The 17,353-nt window shown below is 52.3% G+C and overlaps 4 protein-coding genes across 4 annotated transcripts; 1 reads left to right on the top strand and 3 right to left on the bottom strand.

The window, feature by feature from the left end:
- Positions 1–215: 215 nt before the first annotated feature.
- On the bottom strand, positions 216–1,900 carry DSM5745_01758 (putative integral membrane protein Pth11-like; the record flags this gene model as incomplete). The annotated part of the gene is made up of 2 exons (XM_026743774.1): positions 216–1,506; positions 1,557–1,900. 2 exons carry the CDS (start codon positions 1,898–1,900, stop codon positions 216–218), a joined length of 1,635 nt encoding a protein of 544 aa, XP_026606937.1.
- Positions 1,901–3,805: 1,905 nt separating this feature from the next.
- On the bottom strand, positions 3,806–5,999 carry DSM5745_01757 (uncharacterized protein; the record flags this gene model as incomplete). The annotated part of the gene is made up of 7 exons (XM_026743773.1): positions 3,806–3,973; positions 4,078–4,738; positions 4,793–5,206; positions 5,266–5,472; positions 5,538–5,661; positions 5,706–5,839; positions 5,902–5,999. 7 exons carry the CDS (start codon positions 5,997–5,999, stop codon positions 3,806–3,808), a joined length of 1,806 nt encoding a protein of 601 aa, XP_026606936.1.
- Positions 6,000–7,326: 1,327 nt separating this feature from the next.
- DSM5745_01756 (uncharacterized protein) lies at positions 7,327–8,480 on the bottom strand (the record flags this gene model as incomplete). The annotated part of the gene is made up of 4 exons (XM_026743772.1): positions 7,327–7,656; positions 7,747–8,343; positions 8,390–8,417; positions 8,467–8,480. 4 exons carry the CDS (start codon positions 8,478–8,480, stop codon positions 7,327–7,329), a joined length of 969 nt encoding a protein of 322 aa, XP_026606935.1.
- A 396-nt stretch (positions 8,481–8,876) lies between these two features.
- On the top strand, positions 8,877–17,154 carry DSM5745_01755 (type I polyketide synthase; the record flags this gene model as incomplete). Its single annotated transcript, XM_026743771.1, has 12 exons — positions 8,877–9,916; positions 9,966–10,125; positions 10,176–10,691; positions 10,738–10,858; positions 10,905–11,064; positions 11,114–12,116; positions 12,163–13,482; positions 13,540–13,872; positions 13,924–13,985; positions 14,030–14,118; positions 14,167–15,932; positions 15,988–17,154. 12 exons carry the CDS (start codon positions 8,877–8,879, stop codon positions 17,152–17,154), a joined length of 7,737 nt encoding a protein of 2,578 aa, XP_026606934.1.
- Between the last annotated feature and the right edge of the window lie 199 nt (positions 17,155–17,353).

Below are 17,353 nucleotides of genomic sequence, written 5' to 3'. Positions count from 1 at the left end.
AAGTGCGCTTTTCTAGTGATCTTTTCAATGATATAATTAAGTATGTTTTGTTTACATATATGCAAATATGTAAACCGTAGATAATTTCCCAAAAATCCAACATGTCCATCCAGAACGCCATCGCTAAGACAAAAATCGTGGGCATCATGAGTAATGCATGCCAATAATGCAACCAACCTACTCATACATCAGGAACCACATCAGTCGTGTATCAGTCATGCGCCGTCCCGACTCCTCGAAAGCAGACCCCCCACATCCTGGAGCTCGAACTCGTCCGCGTTCTCAAATATCGTTGCTGAGACGCCTGATTGAGTTCGCGATGAGGGGACAGAAGAATCCGGTTGATCGCTGAAATGCACGCTTGAGCGCCGCCGGCCTTGTTGCGAGCCGCGGCGGAGTCCACCTGTGCGCGGGGTGTTGATTGAGGAATGTAAAGTGTGTTGTGAGGGTGATGTTGTTAGGGGAGATAGGTCGCCTGAGTCTGAAAGTAATCCGCCTACGTCGCGGAGGATGGGGTCGCCTGAGTTACTGGTTTGATTCGCGGGAGAAAGATTGATTTGAGGGTTGTGGTTGTTATTATGGCTTGTGGATGGAGGCGTAGGTTGAGTGAGGAGACCGCCGACGTCAAAGATAGGGACTTGGTCGTGTGAGCTCTCGGGTGGGCTCTGGCCGTGGGTGGTTTTATTTGAGCGTAGATATTCGTGCGGACTGACTTTGATATCCAGGCTATTGCCGGAGGAATGGTCGTCGTCAAATTCGGTTGTTTGCTGGCTGAATGACCAATTCGGATCGAGACCACCAGTGGCCATGGGGGCTGGGCGCGGTTCTGAGGGCTCACTAGTGTATAGGTCAGGGTCAAGACGAATACCCAGATCGCGTGCGAGGTCGGAGTCGCTTCCCCATTGGTGATGAGTGATAGTTGTACGGCGGGCGGAGCTCTGGTCAAGATTCTCGTTGACCGAGGCAGAGGCTAAGCTGTTCTTGTACTTGATCTTTTTGACGCCTTTGTCCCTCACGAATGAACTTATGACCACCACATTGGACACCGCAGTAGCGGCTAATATTTCAAGGGATGCTAGGAGTGATCGATATTGTTGAGAGCCTTTGTGTGAGATTACTGCAGGCACCCGGTAACTGGTGATAACAACGAGTATCAAGGAGAGAGCGAACAGAAGAATGAGAGTAATCTTCCGTTTCAAAGCCATGGTCGTCCGCAGGATGATGAAGATCGGAAATCCGACGAGGAGCAGATCGGTGATAATATCGCAGGCTCCCATGGTTATGACGTTGGCATACCCAGAGCGACAGCTCGGGCCTGGGTCTGGTACGACCTGCCAGTGATGTGTGAACGGCTGACATTCGGCGAGAGTCGCAACCACGACAGCGAGCAAGGTTGACCCTAAGAAGTAGTATACGAAGATGAGGAAGATGCGAACTGATCGTCGCCATGTTATTCCGGCGATCCGATTGAGAAACTCACAGACGGTGAGCTTGGCGGCCCAAATACTGCTCGTGTTAGCACTGCCAATCGCGGAATAGAGTTCAGCCAGTCTTACAAAATCGCATAAAAGATCCGGGCAGCAAGGACCAGCCTGCTTCCAACCTCCCTCCGCCGAATATCTTCCTCGGTCAAACCATCCACTTTTGTATTGTTGGTGCCCCATAGCAGAACAACATGCACAAACGCCATCCTTGCCAGTAGAGGGATAATTCCAGCCAACATGATCTTGTCTTCGCGGAAAAGGCGCTCGATGCGAACATAGCGGCCACATACTCTGGTAACGATGATGGCAAGGGAAACCCCCGTCGCCCACCAGCTCACTAAGAGCGTAGGGTTGTCTTGAAGCCTCGTGCGGACATCGGGGGGGACTGCCGAGTAGATTCCTCGCGGTTGAAGCATCGATTGCATTGCGTTGGCGGATCGACCGCCCCAGGCAGGGGCCAGCGAGAAGAAATCCCAGCTCTAGGACGTGCAGTATAAAAAGATGCGACCGGTTCGATTTTGTGCTGCCTCTGTCGTCACATTGTAGTTCATGACTCCGTTCCGGTGAAGGGGCACGTGCAGCTGCCGCTATGCGGGGATCGAGCTCGAAACTGCACGATAACGGAGAAAAACAGTGCGGTCGATCGGACGAGTCACTATCAAGTCGGTCGAGGTAGAAGCGTTGCGCCGTTGAAGATCTGGTTCGAAAGAAGGTTTCGGATACAAAGAGATGGTAAGAGGACAAGAGCACAAACAAAGAGCTCGAGTCGGGTGTCGTACAAAAAGGGGAGCGTGGCTGAGCTTGGTCTTGGTATCGTCGCTGGCCGCTGGTGAAAAAAATGAAATCTGGTGGAATTTCACCGCTGGTGTGACGTCGAATCGCTAGAATAGCCGGCCTATGTGCCGTCCACAAGAATGTGCCGCAAGACAGCCCTGGTAGCGAGAATGCAAGGGCGAAATCGAGGCGAACATCACAGCGAGAGTTGTCCGGACAGCATCCTTCACTTTTATCGGAGAAATCATGACTCGAGAATCCGTAAAGTGACGGCTGTCACTTGTCACCGATAACAACCGTCGTTAAGATTACGGAGGCCCATTCGGAGCCGCGATAGCCTCTGATATTGAGCAACCAGCCCGGAGGGGAAAAGTGTACCCCGGAGAGCGCCATTTTCCGCATGGAATTGGTGTCTTGGCCAGTGCGTGCGATCGAGGAACAGGCGAATGAAACGAGGTCGATGTGGGCGCTACCCCGTCGAGGAATGGATCGGTCGCCGTCGGCCAGCCAGAGCAGAGCGATAAACTCGGCTCATCTTTAAAACCAATCGCAACCCCAGTGTTCACTGTTCAGTGACCCTTTCCTGTCTGACAGTTGGTTTATCTCGCTGTCAATCGATGAGATGAGTGATTCGATGGCCCGCACGGTCTGGGCTTTTGCAATCGGGAGGTCATTTGCGAACAACGGTGATTCGTTGAGATAAGGCTGGGAGTCGGTAAATTGCACTTGGATCGGGTTGGATCTGGCGAGAGATGATTGGCAGGGTTCCTGTTGGCCAACGCGAGATCCATGGTATGGTGAGGCCATCGTGGGGTCCGAAGCGTGGGAGTTTGGAGTTTGGAGGTTGGAGGTGTCGAGTTGCCAAGCACGTGCTTGCCACTGCAATCCCTCAACATTCAACAACGACCACCGTCCGAGCTTCAAGTCCTGCTCCCTGATAGCGAATCGCAATCAAAGGATTCTTGGAAAGCCAAGCGATGTGACCTGGCCCATGCTCCTTCCCCAAATGTGGAAATTCCGCACGGGACCCGTACTCGAACTCGACCTGCGTCAGCCCACTATCACGTCAAGAGAAGCTCAAGCCGCTAGATCTTGTCTCGCTTTATTCCCGACCATGGTTGCTGTCAGTCGATATATTATCTGCATGTGATCCCTTACCACGTTCTTGTTGAGGCGTACCATCTCCCCCCTGCACGTCTAACAGATTGTGGTTAGGACTCTCTTGAACTGGAGTCGAACTTGGTTGATAGCTGGAGACCGGCTAACTCTTCCCAATGGGCATAGCGCAGTATGCAGCCCTGCCAGTGCATGCCTTCCGACGAGCTTATCTTCTCCAAGCGAAGCAACTAGCCAGGTGGTTTCATTGAATCCCGAAAAACCGGGTTTTCGGCATCGACCACATACACGAAACGCCGGAAACTTGTTATCAAAATCCCTTGGAGCAATATCGTGCTTTGCAAGCGAGCTACGAGCGGAGTCGGACGTTTGATGAATCGAGACAGGTTTACTGGTACTGAAATTCCTTTTGTCAGGAACGAAAACAGAACTTAACTGTTCTGGGACTTGAACCCGGCAAGAGGGTTTTCCGATAGGGCATCGACCATATCAGAGCACATGACACTTCGGTACAACTTTGGATGGTTGAAAGCATCTATCCAATGCGAGAACATCACTCCCTTCTTCTGCTCAACGGAACATTTGGCTCCTTCAACGACCTGTGTAGGGAGCAACTACACAACATGACTTCGAAGAAAGAATCCATCCAACCGCAAAAGAAATGCTTGGGCAATAACTACCTCGCATCCCTCACAAATCTCACCTGCTCCTTCTTCCAGATAAGCAAGACGGCCAAGATCTGACCTGCTGAAAAGCCTCCAGCGGCTTTCATCTGCAAATTGTACGCCTCGCCGAAGATTCTCCTCACCTGAACTTGTACCTCCGGCCGTAACGACCCGATGGCCTGCGGCGATTCCAGGACAGCACTCAGCTGCTCTCCAGATATTACATGTCTAAGCGCACTCTGCAGATGATCGTTCAAGATGGCCGTTGCAATGGCGACGCCCAACGCCCCGCCCAGCATCCGCAACTGCAGTCCCGTGCCCAATGCAATTGACTGATCACCTTCATCTACAACCAGAGGAACCATGATATATACGGCAGTGACTGCCAAGCCTACACCCAACCCGGCAAGGACGGCATATCCAAACTGGCCTGTCCATACGTGGATAGTCGTGGGGATTGTCGAGAGGAGAAACAGGCCAACAATCTGGAGCACGACTCCACCCATGATGATGTATACGAAGGGGACTTTGAGTCTACCCGCCAAAGACGAGCAGATGAAGCTACCGACGGGCTGGCTGAGTGCATAGGCGAGGAGTTTGACGCCAGCGCCGAGGGGTGAGGACTCATTGACTGTCTGGTAGCGCTGGGGAAGCTCTATGACGCAGATCGTTAATGGAGCACCGGTTAGGAGGAAACCACTACGTAATGACCGTCAGTTAGTCTTCCAGGGCGTTTCAGAAAGAGCGGCTCACAGTGCCACGCCTAGAAAGACACGGTTTCGAGTCAATCGCCACGGCAACATTGGCTGGATCTTCCATTTGTGGCGCCGGCTGACCAACCACTCCCAGGCAAGAAACGCCAACAACAGAACACCCGAGACGACTATGAAGCTGACGATGAGCGCTGACGACCATGCATAGTTTAGGTTTCCCTCTTGCAATGCGGCGATAATGAACATCGAGAAAGCTAGGATCAGGAAAGCGCCAAGGAAATCGACCTGGCGGAAGAATAATCTCTGCTTTGCGAGGAATGTGTCCGTGGTCGATCTCAGTCTCGATTGCACTGCACTTGTTCCCGATTGTGACGATTGCGAAGAACGAAGGTACGGATAGTCACCTGGCATTGCGACGAGAAGCAGAGTCCAGGACACGGCGCCAGCTGGAAGACTGTTGATAGGTAGGTGTGTCAGTGCTAAGCGTCGAGGATTCTCTGTTCGACCACCTACTTGAGCAGGAATATCCAGCGCCAGCTGCCGGATATATTGATCGCTCCACCGATCAAAGGCCCCAGCACTAGCCCCAATGCCATATTGGCTGCGGCGACGGTGGCGATAAGGTCATATTTCTTCTGGGGCACCAGGCGCAGAAGCGAAAAGAGAGTCAAAGTGTAGACACCGGAAGCTCCAACTCCTTGGAAGGCCCTGCAGATAATCCTGTTCGAACCAATCCATTAGCCCCAAGGTCTGAGGGCGGGAATTGAAGACGGAGAAACACATACAGCTGGTTCATGCTCTGCGCGGCCCCACATCCTCCGCTGAAGGCGACGAAGAAAACCAACGAGCACAGCAAAGAGGCTTTGACGCCGAAGATGTCACCGCATTTGGACCAGATCATGAGAAACCCTGGATACTTTAGCTGGCAGTACCTGGGGTTGGAAAGAGCATACCCGTATAGGTGAGCAGGTACGAGGTGATGACCCAGGTGCTCTGATCAAAGCCGCGGAAGTCATTGGTGATGGTGACAAGCGAGGTGCTCACGATGCTGACCTCTAACGACGGCAAGAAGAGACCTAGACATAACCTGGTCCGGCAGATTTTAGCCAGGGAGCGAGACAGAGCGAGAGAGCTGTCAAGTACACATACCCCAAGCCAACAACCCATAATTGAAGCCCGTGGAGAAATTCCGGAGCGGTATCGGATGGTACTAAATCAGTTGCACTGTGGTGGTCTTGGACACCCATCTTCAGCTAGCCTTGGGCAGGCGACGGCGTAAGATAGAACTAAGGAAGCCGCCTTCCAGGGCCAAATCTCTAGGTGAGGTGAAGTTCGCACAGGAGCGTTCAGAAAGTAGCCGGAAAACCTGGAGTGCCTGAGATAGCAAGACCTTTTTCCTGCTGAATCTTAATTTCGCACGTTTAAGTTTAACATGTCGAGTTTTCTCCACGTCAGAAGCCCATAATCAGCGGCTCATATTTACTATCTTAGTTGTTCAGCTACCATAGGATCATTGCTTTGGCCCAAGTACGGAGTATGCAAGTAAGCCGCCACCTTGTGCCATTGTCGTACGTAATCCTTCAAGAATTCTGCAAGCGTTCAAGGTTGATCCTCAGCTGAGGCTGCTGAGCATGGCGACTCGGCGAGCTAGCGGCCACCCGAAGCGCGTCTTAGAATTGCGCCACTTTTGCCATCAAACAAGCTTATAACAATCGATGAAGTCTATTTTTCACTACGATAGCTGACGAGCGCAGAACTCAATTGTATTCAGTAGGTCATCTGAGCCTTTTTTTGGGCTCACCCAACAATAACAACAGGGAGAACCTTGCAGGCGCCGTTCTGCTGCTGCTGCGCTGCACAAAGCACTTCTTCATTTTGGCACTAAGCAGTGCTGATGGAGGGGAAAAGTCTAAAAGTTCTCAGCTTACGTGGGGCTTGCTATGCGCAATCTATTCTTATTTAGCGCGGTGGACTAGGAACGGCTTTCTGAGGCCCTTCGAATACCGTACAAGGAAAGCTGTCGATCGAACTGATACTGGAGAATTGAATGAGGAGCGAGATGATATCCAAAAGCTGAAGCTAACTAGGGTTTATATAGACAATTTGAGCTCCTAGAAATGACGAGAATTCCAAATACTTTCACCGATACTTTGTGATATCCTAAGAACTGCAGATATCACTGTCGTACGGTGCGAGGAATTCAGTGGTAGGCGTTGCAGTATTTCAATTACTGTAAGACTGTCTGAGGCGCCTGAGCGCTGCCAAAGCGCTGTCAGAGCGATCTGAACGTTCTCCACCATTGGCTGACAGGCTTTTGCTTTACACCCTCTGGCCTGCATCGATCGTTACCCACACGGTGAGGCCCACTTAGCAAGCTGCTAGCGCCATGTAATACCTAAACAGCAAGTTTATTATCCGACTCTCTCCGCTTATTTTTAACGCTTATATCAACTCTTTTAGGTGCAAAGAGTTGTAATTTAACCTCTCTTGTCTATGATACTATTTACTACATATAATTTACATAGCCTATTGCTTATTGTTCCAAATCTCTTTGTGATTGTATGGTCATAATAACTAGTGGCCGTTAGCGCTATGGGGCGTCAGCCAGTGGGTAACAATCAATACAGGCCACGGGGTGTATTTGGGGTAGGTGTCCTGCAGGGATCCTTCAGCTGAGCCGCGACCCGTCACCCAAGGTTGGAGGCCAGCCACCTCAACTTTAGGCGTTCTGTCCGACTCCTTGGCTTGAGACCCATGCATGGCGCAGCACATACTCTGGCTAATCTCTGTTGTCGTTCCAGAGTGATGGATACCAGAAACGATGTCAGAAGTGTGGGTTACTGTACGGTAATGTGCACTCAAAAATGGGTCTGCCTCATTCGCAGAATCGCAGGAGATCGCGAACTAACGTCGGGTACGGAGTACAGAGTACAGATCGCGATTTGACTTTGGGATCTCCCTTGCATAGTTGAAAGTTTCCAATCAAGAACAGACCTGTCCAATGGCCCGGTTAATCACCTTGACCATGCTGATCAAGTCGTCAGGTGCCGTCGAGATCTCATGCCCCCTGCCATGCACATACACCGATCTCGTGCTGGCCTTGCACGCGCGATAGGTATTCTCCGCGTGCTCCTGGCCCTCATCCTCCGCCCCCCAGATATGCGCGGTAGGCAGATCAAGGCACTCTTCGGGAATGCTAGCCAGAGTGACCACGCGACCCTGCCGCAAAGCATCCATGTCGCGGAGCGGGAAGATGCTGGAGAAAAAGATTGCCACTTTGAAAGGTGAACCCTCAATGCCCTTCTCTTGCCGCTGCTGGATCATCCATGAGAGTGCTAGGATGGACCCCAAGCTGAACCCGATAACCCCATCGTACGGCCCCTCCGCAGCCACGTACTGCTCAAGGAGCTCTGTGGCCCGTAGACACGACTCGGCGCTCGAGGGCTCAAGATACGTAAACGTCTTTTCGCCGTCGAGCATGGTGCCTTTGAGCTTTGGGTCGGCGTCCCATGGGATCGTGCCCTCGACGAAGTCGTAGGTGTGGGCGCTGCCCAGTTCGTATCTGATGGCTGCTGTTTGCTGTTGCAGGATCTAGAGGATGTTAGATTGTCGCTCTTGGTGTTCGGCTGGAACTTACGCGGGAGTTGCTCCCGATTCCGTGGAGGCTGTTGAAGGTCAATGTTGGAATTGATCGGATGGTACCTAGAAACTTACCAGAGGAAGCGCATTTTGAACACAGCGACTACCGAGATAGCACAGTGTACCGGCGTCGATAGGAGCGGCACACACCTGTATATGGAGGAGAATTGCCGGTAGCCACTTTTCAGCTCGGGCTGGATAGTAGATACACTAAAATATCACTAGCTGCCTAGATAGCTGGCACCGGGGTGGATGCTATCATTGGCGGGAGCGTCTTGTTGATAGATCCGCCCGCCGGGCAGTGCGCGGCACGATGTGCTAGCCTCCAAAAGATGCGGCCACCAATGATTGTCTCTGTGTCCTGCAGGCCCTATGATGCTACTTAGCGTCAATATATAAGAATGTGGCCATGTCATGGTCAGCCCGGTTCCGTTTCACCAATTGTTCAAGACCCCAAGCCAAATCACCGTTGACAATTCGTGACCATGCCGGGCGACCAAGATCTTCTCCGCCCACTGGCGATTGTGGGCTTGTCGTTCAAGTTCCCAGGGGACGGTGTTGATGCTGAGTCATTCTGGGACATGATCGTGAAGGGAAGGTGCGCTGCAACCGAGTTTCCTCCCGACAGACTCAACATTGACGCCCACTATCACCCCGACTCCAACCGTCTGGATAGCTTGTCTGTCAGGGGAGCCCACTTTATGAAAGATGACCTTAGTCTCTTCGATGCGCCCTTCTTTTCCATCACTGCGGCCGAGGCCGAGGCCATGGACCCTCAGCAGCGGTTGGTCTTGGAAACCTCTTACCGCGCTCTCGAGAATGCCGGTATTACAATGAACCAAGTGGCCCGCTCAAAGACGTGCGTCTTTACAGGGTCCTTCGGGCATGATTACGAAACTCTCCAGAACAAGGACCCGCAGGCGTTGCCCAAATTTGAAGCAACGGGAACCTCGATGAACATGCTGTCCAACCGCGTGAGCTGGTTCTTCGATCTCAACGGCCCCAGTGCTACCGTCGACACAGCCTGCTCCAGCAGTTTGATGGCGATTGACTTGGCCTGCCAGTCGATCTGGAGTGGTGACTCTGCCATGGGCATGGCCATTGGCAGTAACGCCATCATAGCCCTAGAGATTGGTCTGAGCCTGAACAATCTCGGGCTCTTGTCCCCCGATGGCCGCTGTTATAGTTTTGACCGTCGGGGGAACGGGTATGCCCGCGGTGAAGGTGTCGGGGTGTTGGTCATCAAGCCCGTAAACGATGCCATCCGCGACGGCGACACCATTCGAGCTGTTATTCGGGCCTCTGCTTCCAACCAGGACGGGAGGACTCCAGGGATCACATTACCAAATATGGCGATGCAGAGAGCCCTGATACAAGATACCTATCGCAAGGGTGGTTTGGACATGGCAGACACTCGGTATTTCGAGGCCCATGGAACAGGAACAGCGGTTGGCGATCCGATCGAGAGTAAAGCCATCGGTTCGATATTTCGGTCTTACCGGACCAATGAAGATCCCTTGTATATGTACGTTCAGATGCCGTGCCTTGCACCGTTCTCGCTAATTGTTCGGAAGAGGATCGGTGAAATCTACCATCGGTCATCTTGAAGGAGCTGCTGGGGTGGCAGGAGTTATAAAAGCCATACTTGCCCTGGAAAATGGAGTGATACCCCCAAACAGCACCAACTATGAGAGTTTGAATCCTCGTATTGACGATGAGTTCCTTCATATCAAGGTGGGTTAGTTTGCAAGCTGAACTTTCCCCGGCTAATTTCGAGCGGACAGATCCCCAATAAGCCCATCGCGTGGCCGACAAATGGCCTTCGACGAGCGTCAGTCAGCTCTTTTGGATTTGGCGGCTCCAACTCGCATATTATCTTGGACGATGCCTACAACTTTCTTCGTCTTCGTGGCCTCCAGGGAAGTCACAATACCAGTCCAAGCCCATTTTCGCGTTTGCACTCTGCAGGCCAGAGTAATGGAATAAGCAACTCCCTATGTTTGGAGGCTTCAAAAGAGGAGAATGATTTGCCGAAGCTTTTAGTATGGTCGTCTGCTGATGAAAAGGGACTCGCTCGTATCCAAGAGTCCTGGAGGCCGTTTTTCTCAAAAAGTGCGCCCAAGAACACAAAAGAGTATTTATATGACCTCTCTTACACGCTTGGGAGTCGTCGAACCCAGTTTCCGTGGAGATCATTTGTGCTTGCACGCTCTTCCGATGACTGGAGTCTGATACCGGACAAGTTCACCCCGGCGTCTCGCGCTCACACCTCGCCCAATCTGGCTTTGGTATTTTCTGGGGTAAGTCTGCGTGGCCACCATAAAGAGCACTTCTAACGGCCTGCAGCAAGGGGCTCAATGGTATGCAATGGGCCGCGAGCTGCTCTCCGCTTACGCGGTTTTCTACGAGAGTATCAAGTCGGCAGGGATATATCTACGGTCACTGGGGTGCAGCTGGAACATCCTTGGTATGTCTGCTTTTCGATTGGTACGCTCTTTCTAACATAGTCATAGATGAGCTTCAGCGGCCAGAGTCGGAGTCTCTGGTCAACCAGCCAGAGTACAGCCAGACCATGACCACTGCCTTGCAGGTGGCTCTGGTAGACCTCCTTCGGAGTTGGAACCTGGTACCACGCGCCGTTGTGGGTCATTCTTCGGGGGAGGTTGCTGCAGCGTAAGATCTTTTAACCAGCACTTTCAGTACAGAAACTGACAATAGTCAGATACTCCGCTCAAGCTATCTCTCAGCAATCAGCTTGGAAGGTAGCGTTTTACCGTGGGAAGCTCAGTGGCAAACTCATTACCCATAGCCCTCGAAAGGGAACGATGCTAGCCGTGGCCCTTTCGGCAGAGGATGCTGCCTCTTATATTGAGGCTATCAAGAAACAACACAGTGACGCATGGATCAACATTGCGTGTGTTAATAGCCCGAAGAGCGTGACTGTTTCAGGTGATGTGTCACTTATAGATGTTCTCAAAGAGCGGCTGGATGAAGCCGAGGTGTTTGCCCGCAAGCTAAAGGTAGGGGTTGCCTACCATTCAGCACAGATGGAAGAGGTTGCCGAAGAATATCGGACAGCACTTGGGAAATTGGATGCACCTACGCTGCATGACAAGGCTTGTCCGAAAATGGTATCGTCTGTCACTGGCACTTGGATTGAACCTGAGGAACTAGCTAAGCCTGACTATTGGGTGCGAAATCTGGTGTCTCCCGTTCTTTTCCTGGATGCACTGTCTACCCTGTGCTCAAGCTCAGCGGATCCTCCTAGAAAGCTGGACCGAAGCCATCTTAGAAGTCTTCCGATTCATCACCTACTTGAACTCGGGCCACATTCGGTGATGCAGGGAGCTTGCAAGGATATCCTCAAGGCCATCAACAAAGATAAATCAACTTCGTATCTCTCGATGCTGGTGCGGAATGTGGCTGCAGTCGATACTGCGATGACGGCAGCTGGCCACCTGCATTCAGCGGGCTATCCAGTCGATCTATCGAGCGTGAATGGTGGTCCCGGTAGGCAGCCTAAAAGCTTGTCGAATTTGCCGGAATATCCATTTGATCATTCTAAGTCTTACTGGCATGAGTCGCAACTTAGCAAAGGTCATCGCTTGCGAAAGTTCGCGCGCAATGACCTTCTCGGGGTGCCTGATCCGAACTGGAATCCCTTAGAAGCACGTTGGCGGCATTTCATTCGCTTGGCCGAGATGCCATGGGTGGAGGATCACAAGGTCGGTTTTCTTCAATATATTTGGGCACACTCTAATGGCTTCCTAGGTTAATGATACAATCTTATATCCAGGAATGGGTATGCTGGCAATGGCCATCGAAGCTGCCAAGCAGATGGCTGGGCCCGACAAGAAAATCGCTGGCTTCAAGATTAAAGAGGCAAAGTTCAATGCTCCTATTCGCGTTCCCTCGAGTTCCAGCGGTATCGAAACTGGCTTTTACATGCGTCCTTTGCAGAGTGCAGACTCACGAAGCACGGGTTCATTTGAATTTAGGCTCTGCACCTACGACAACGAGACATGGACCGAGAATTGCACTGGCTCAATACATATTGTATATGCCTCGGAGGACAGCAACAGAGATAAGGAAATTGGTCTAGAGCTGCTAGCTGACCAAATAAGCGGCTACACCGCTGTCCAGCATGCAGCACATACACCCGTCGACGACGAAGGTATCTACGAGTACACAAGCCGTTGCGGGCTTGGATACGGCAAATCATTCCAGCTGGTGACCTCGCTGGCGTGGACCCGGGATGATGATAGCCAGGTTACCAGTAAGGTCAAGAGGGTCCGCGAAGGCGCCGAGACAATCCATCCTACGACCCTCGATGCCATCATTCAGACCGCCATATGGACAATGACCGAGTCAGGAACGCAGATGATTCCTACCATGGTCCCCACGCAAATCGAAGAGCTCTGGATCTCCGACGATGGCCTTTCCCAACTCTCGTCTGACGTATTAAAGGTGCACGCGATCAAGTCGGACGACGTTCAGCGGGGTAATTCAGTTGATATCAATGTGTTCGATGAGGAGCTGCAGCACGTTTTGGTCAAAGTCTCGGGCTTTAGGTCAAACGTGGTCAGCGCAGCAGTCGACGATGACGACGAAACGGTGACCCCATCTCAGGAGAGACTATGTCATCACATCGAATGGAAACCGGACTTGGGTTTGCTGAGAAACGATGAGATTACTGATCTCTGCGCGAACACACTAGAGGAAGACCGTTCAGGGCCGGGCGCCACCTTCTTCACGGAGCTGGACTTTGTCCTGACTGCTCGTATTTTACAGACTCTCCGCCAATTGCCCAGCGAGCCAGCTCAGCCGCATTTGACGAAGTATATCGACTGGATGTGGGAGCAGAAGCGGCTCATTGATGAAGGCCAAGTCCAGTTCGCGGTTGAGCCCTGGAAGAGTCGGCTGGACGACAAAGACTACATACATCAGGTCGAAGAACGACTGCTCGATGAGAACAAACAAGCGAATTTGGCAGTGTCGGTGGCGCGCAACCTGCCACTCTTTCTGACTGGCGAGCTCGATCCTCTGGCTTTCTTGTTTCAAGGTGATCAGATGAAACGCTTTTATCAGCAGGTGAGTCTACATAGGTATCAGCGGACCAATAGCAAGCTGATTACTGACTGTATCTAGCTCCTCGATTCAGATGGCCTGAGGCGATTTGGGACGTATCTAGATCTCCTGGCCCACCGCGACCCCCAGATGAAGATCGTCGAGATCGGCGCCGGTACTGGTTCCTTGACAGAAATAATGCTTCGATATTTGGGTCGCGGTGGCGGGTCCTCCAATGACCGGCGATATTCCCGCTGGGATTATACCGATATCTCGCGATCCTTCTTTGGCGAGGCTCAGGACGAGTTCCGCGGGGAGGGCGAGCTGATGCAGTTCCGTACGCTTGACATTGAGAAGGATCCGGAGGCTCAAGGTTTTGAGTGCGGGACCTATGATGTTGTTGTAGCGTCACTGGTATGCCAGGCATTGACTTGTCTCTTCGTATCGTGTGCTGACTTGATGCAGGTGCTCCATGCCACAGTGGACTTAAAGAGGACTCTGACAAATGCTCGCAGATTACTGAAGCCGTAAGTAATCTCAACTGAATAAGGCCACATCTGACAAGCTACAGCGGCGGAAAACTCATCTTGTACGAAATCACCGAGACCCAAGTCATTCGCACAGCCAGTATCTTCGGTCTTCTAGAGGGCTGGTGGTTAAGTAAGACAGCTATACTGCTATTGTTTTGGAGACTGCTAACCATGTTAGGCTCGGAGCCGTATCGAAAGTTCGGGCCTTGCGTCGACAAGAAGCAGTGGCATGAGCTCCTGCAGCAAACCGGCTTCTCGGGGCTTGATGTAGCGCTGCCGGACTACGACGATGCCCGTTGCCATGAAAGCGCCTTTCTTATTTCTTCCGCTGTGGCAGATACTACAAAGCAAGTGTCCTTTGGTAGTATTGAGATTATCTATGATGCCTCCCAGCCACAGCAAACAGAAGTCGCCCATTCCTTGGCTCGAGTTTGTCAACGGCTGGCAGAGTCGCCCGTTCAATGCGTTCCAATTGGCGAGTCTCAGAAAGACATTGCTGATACGACCTCGCTGCGAGTGTTCCTCGTCGAGCTCCTGCATCCGTTACTCGTCGATATCCCAGCAGAGTCTTTCGATGAACTAAAGCGTCTGCTGTGCTCTACAGCTGATGTCCTATGGGTTAGCTCCGGCGGCGGTGCTCTTACTCCTAGGCCTCACCTGAGACTCGCTGAAGGGCTTCTCCGTGTGCTGACTGCGGAAGATGACCGAAAGAGCTGTTATCTGCTGTCTCTTGAAGAAGCTAGCCCTGACCACCAACAGGGTCAGATTTTGAAAATCATTGAACTGCTAGTCTCGTCGGGAAGTATGAAGCAGGATACAGAGTATCTGGAGCAACAAGGCCTGCTGCACATTGGCCGGTTGGTCACCTCTGCACAGCTAAATAACCAGATTGCTACCCGCACAGTTCCCAACCAGCAGAAGATCCAGCGCTTTTCAGCCGCCGATGTCCCCCTCCAGCTGGATACTGTGTCTTCCGGACTGGTCCCAGGCTTCAAATTCATTGAAGACAAGGCTGCGGGACGCGCCCTGGACCCCGATGAGATTGAGGTCGAAGTCAAATGCGCTGGTCTGAACTTCCGCGACGTCCTAATCGCTGTCGGCCAGCTGAGCTCGCCTCACATGGGGTTTGAATGTTCTGGCGTCGTGGTCCGCACAGGCGATGCCTGTCAGAAATTTCAAGTTGGCGATTCAGTCGTGGCTCTTCATGGTAGCTGTTTTTCAAACTTCATTCGTCTGAAAGAGAGTGCCGGCGTGGCCAAGATATGGCCTGGGATGTCGTTTGCAGAGGCTGCAGCTGTTCCAGTCAACTTTGCCACGGCCTATATTGCACTTTATGAGGTGGCTCGCATGCGAGCAGGCGAGTCAATACTCATCCACTCTGGTGCTGGAGGCACAGGGCAGGCGGCTATCCAGCTTGCTCAGAACTTGGGAGTCACGGTCTTTACCACAGTTGGCTCGGACGAGAAGCGGAAATTCCTGATGGATGTCTACAATATCCCCGAGGCGCACATCTTCTCGAGTCGATCTACTCTGTTCGCTAGTGCCATCAAGGCTCGCACAAAGGGCCGCGGCGTCGATGCGGTGTTCAACTCGCTAGCTGGTGAAAGCCTTAGGGCCTCGTGGGACTGCATTGCGCCCTATGGGCGGTTCTTGGAGATTGGTATCAAGGATATCCTGGCAAATGACAGTCTCCCGATGGGACAGTTCCTGCACAATGTCTCTTTCAGTGCGATTAATCTGGCGTCCATGATGAAAGATCGACCTGGGATGTGTGCAGCCGCACTGTCGGCGGTTTTGGAGATGGTTAAGCAGGGAAAGATCCAGCCGGCACGGCCTTTACATAGGTTTGGTATCGGTGAGTTTGAAAAGGCCATTCGGATTATGCAGGGCGGGAAGCATAACGGGAAAGTTGTGATTGAGATGCGAGAGGACGACGAGGTGATGGTAAGTCATCAGTTCTTCTCCTGCCCTAGCAGTAGTCACTGATTGCCATGTCTAGACTGTGTTGAATCCGCGCCCCACCACTTCGCTCGATGCAAACAGCACATATGTTATATCCGGTGGACTTGGAGGCCTAGGTCGCAATATAGCCATATGGCTGGCGGATCGGGGTGCTCGATTCCTGCTTCTGCTCTCGCGATCAGGAAGCAAATCCCTCGAGGCTCAACAGCTAGTGCACGACCTCGGATGTAGGGGCGTCCGTGTGTTGACTCCTTCTTGCGACATTGCGGATCCAAAATCACTTCAGAGCACACTTGAAGCGTGTAAGTCGCAAGGGATGCCACCAATCAAAGGATGCATCCAGGCAGCAATGGTCCTTCGAGACGCCCTCTTTGAAGCCATGCCCTACGCTTCTTGGACAGAATCACTTCCCCCTAAGGTCCAAGGGTCATGGAACTTACACCAGCAGTTGCCGGCCGGCATGGACTTCTTCATCATGCTTGCCTCCATCTCGGGCATCTCCGGAACCAAAGGGCAAGCCAACTACGCCGCAGGAAATACATTCCAAGACGCCCTTGCAGCATACCGTGTCGGACTAGGTGAGAAGGCCACCTCACTGGACCTGGGAGTGGTTGGCTTCACCGGCGCCGTGGTCGATGACGTCCGGCTCCAGAAACGGCACCTCATGGACTCGCCCATGACCCCCATCACCGAGCCGGAGATTCACGCCCTCCTAGACGTCTACTGCAACGCGAGCCCCATCACTGGTATCCCCTGCCAAACAACTGTCCGCATCACCCCAAATGTCGACAAACTGAGCCCAGGCGAAGCCGACGCATTCATGAACAAGCCCATGTTCCGCCAACTCTTCCAGCAAACTCAATCGAGCGGTAACAACACAGTCGCAGCAGAAAGCACCACTAACGTCGCCGCACTGTTCACGCAGGCGGAGGCAATCACCGCGGCCAATGAAGCCGTCGTCCAAGCCTTGCTGGCCAGGCTCTCCAAGGCATTGTCAATACCCATGGCGGAATTAGATGCGAACAAGCCGCTGCATCAGTATGGTGTTGACTCGCTAGTTGCGGTGGAGCTGCGCAGCTGGTTTGCGAAGGAGATGCAGGCTGATATTGCGGTCTTTGACATCTTGGGGAGTGCGACTGTTACTTCTGTTGCGCAGCTGGCGACTAGTAAGAGTCGGTTGGCAAAGAGCTGGGTGGATAAGTAGGTTATTCTTGGAGCTGTTTGTTTGGAGTTTATAGAACGATTGATCCATGAGATATGAAGTCGAACAACTACACAAGCAACCGTAGGCCCTTATGGTAAGGTACTGGATGTCCGGGTAAGCTGCCCGCAAAAGGCAGGTACCGTGTAGTTACGTAAACATGTAGTTACGTTTTAAGCTTAGTCAAACATATCACGTGACT

Source organism: Aspergillus mulundensis (genome assembly GCF_003369625.1).
Source record: "Aspergillus mulundensis strain DSM 5745 chromosome Unknown scaffold_1, whole genome shotgun sequence".
Lineage (NCBI taxonomy): Eukaryota > Fungi > Ascomycota > Eurotiomycetes > Eurotiales > Aspergillaceae > Aspergillus > Aspergillus mulundensis.
The sequence above is the reverse complement of the archived record's forward strand: the minus strand, read 5'-3'. Positions and strand labels throughout refer to the sequence as shown.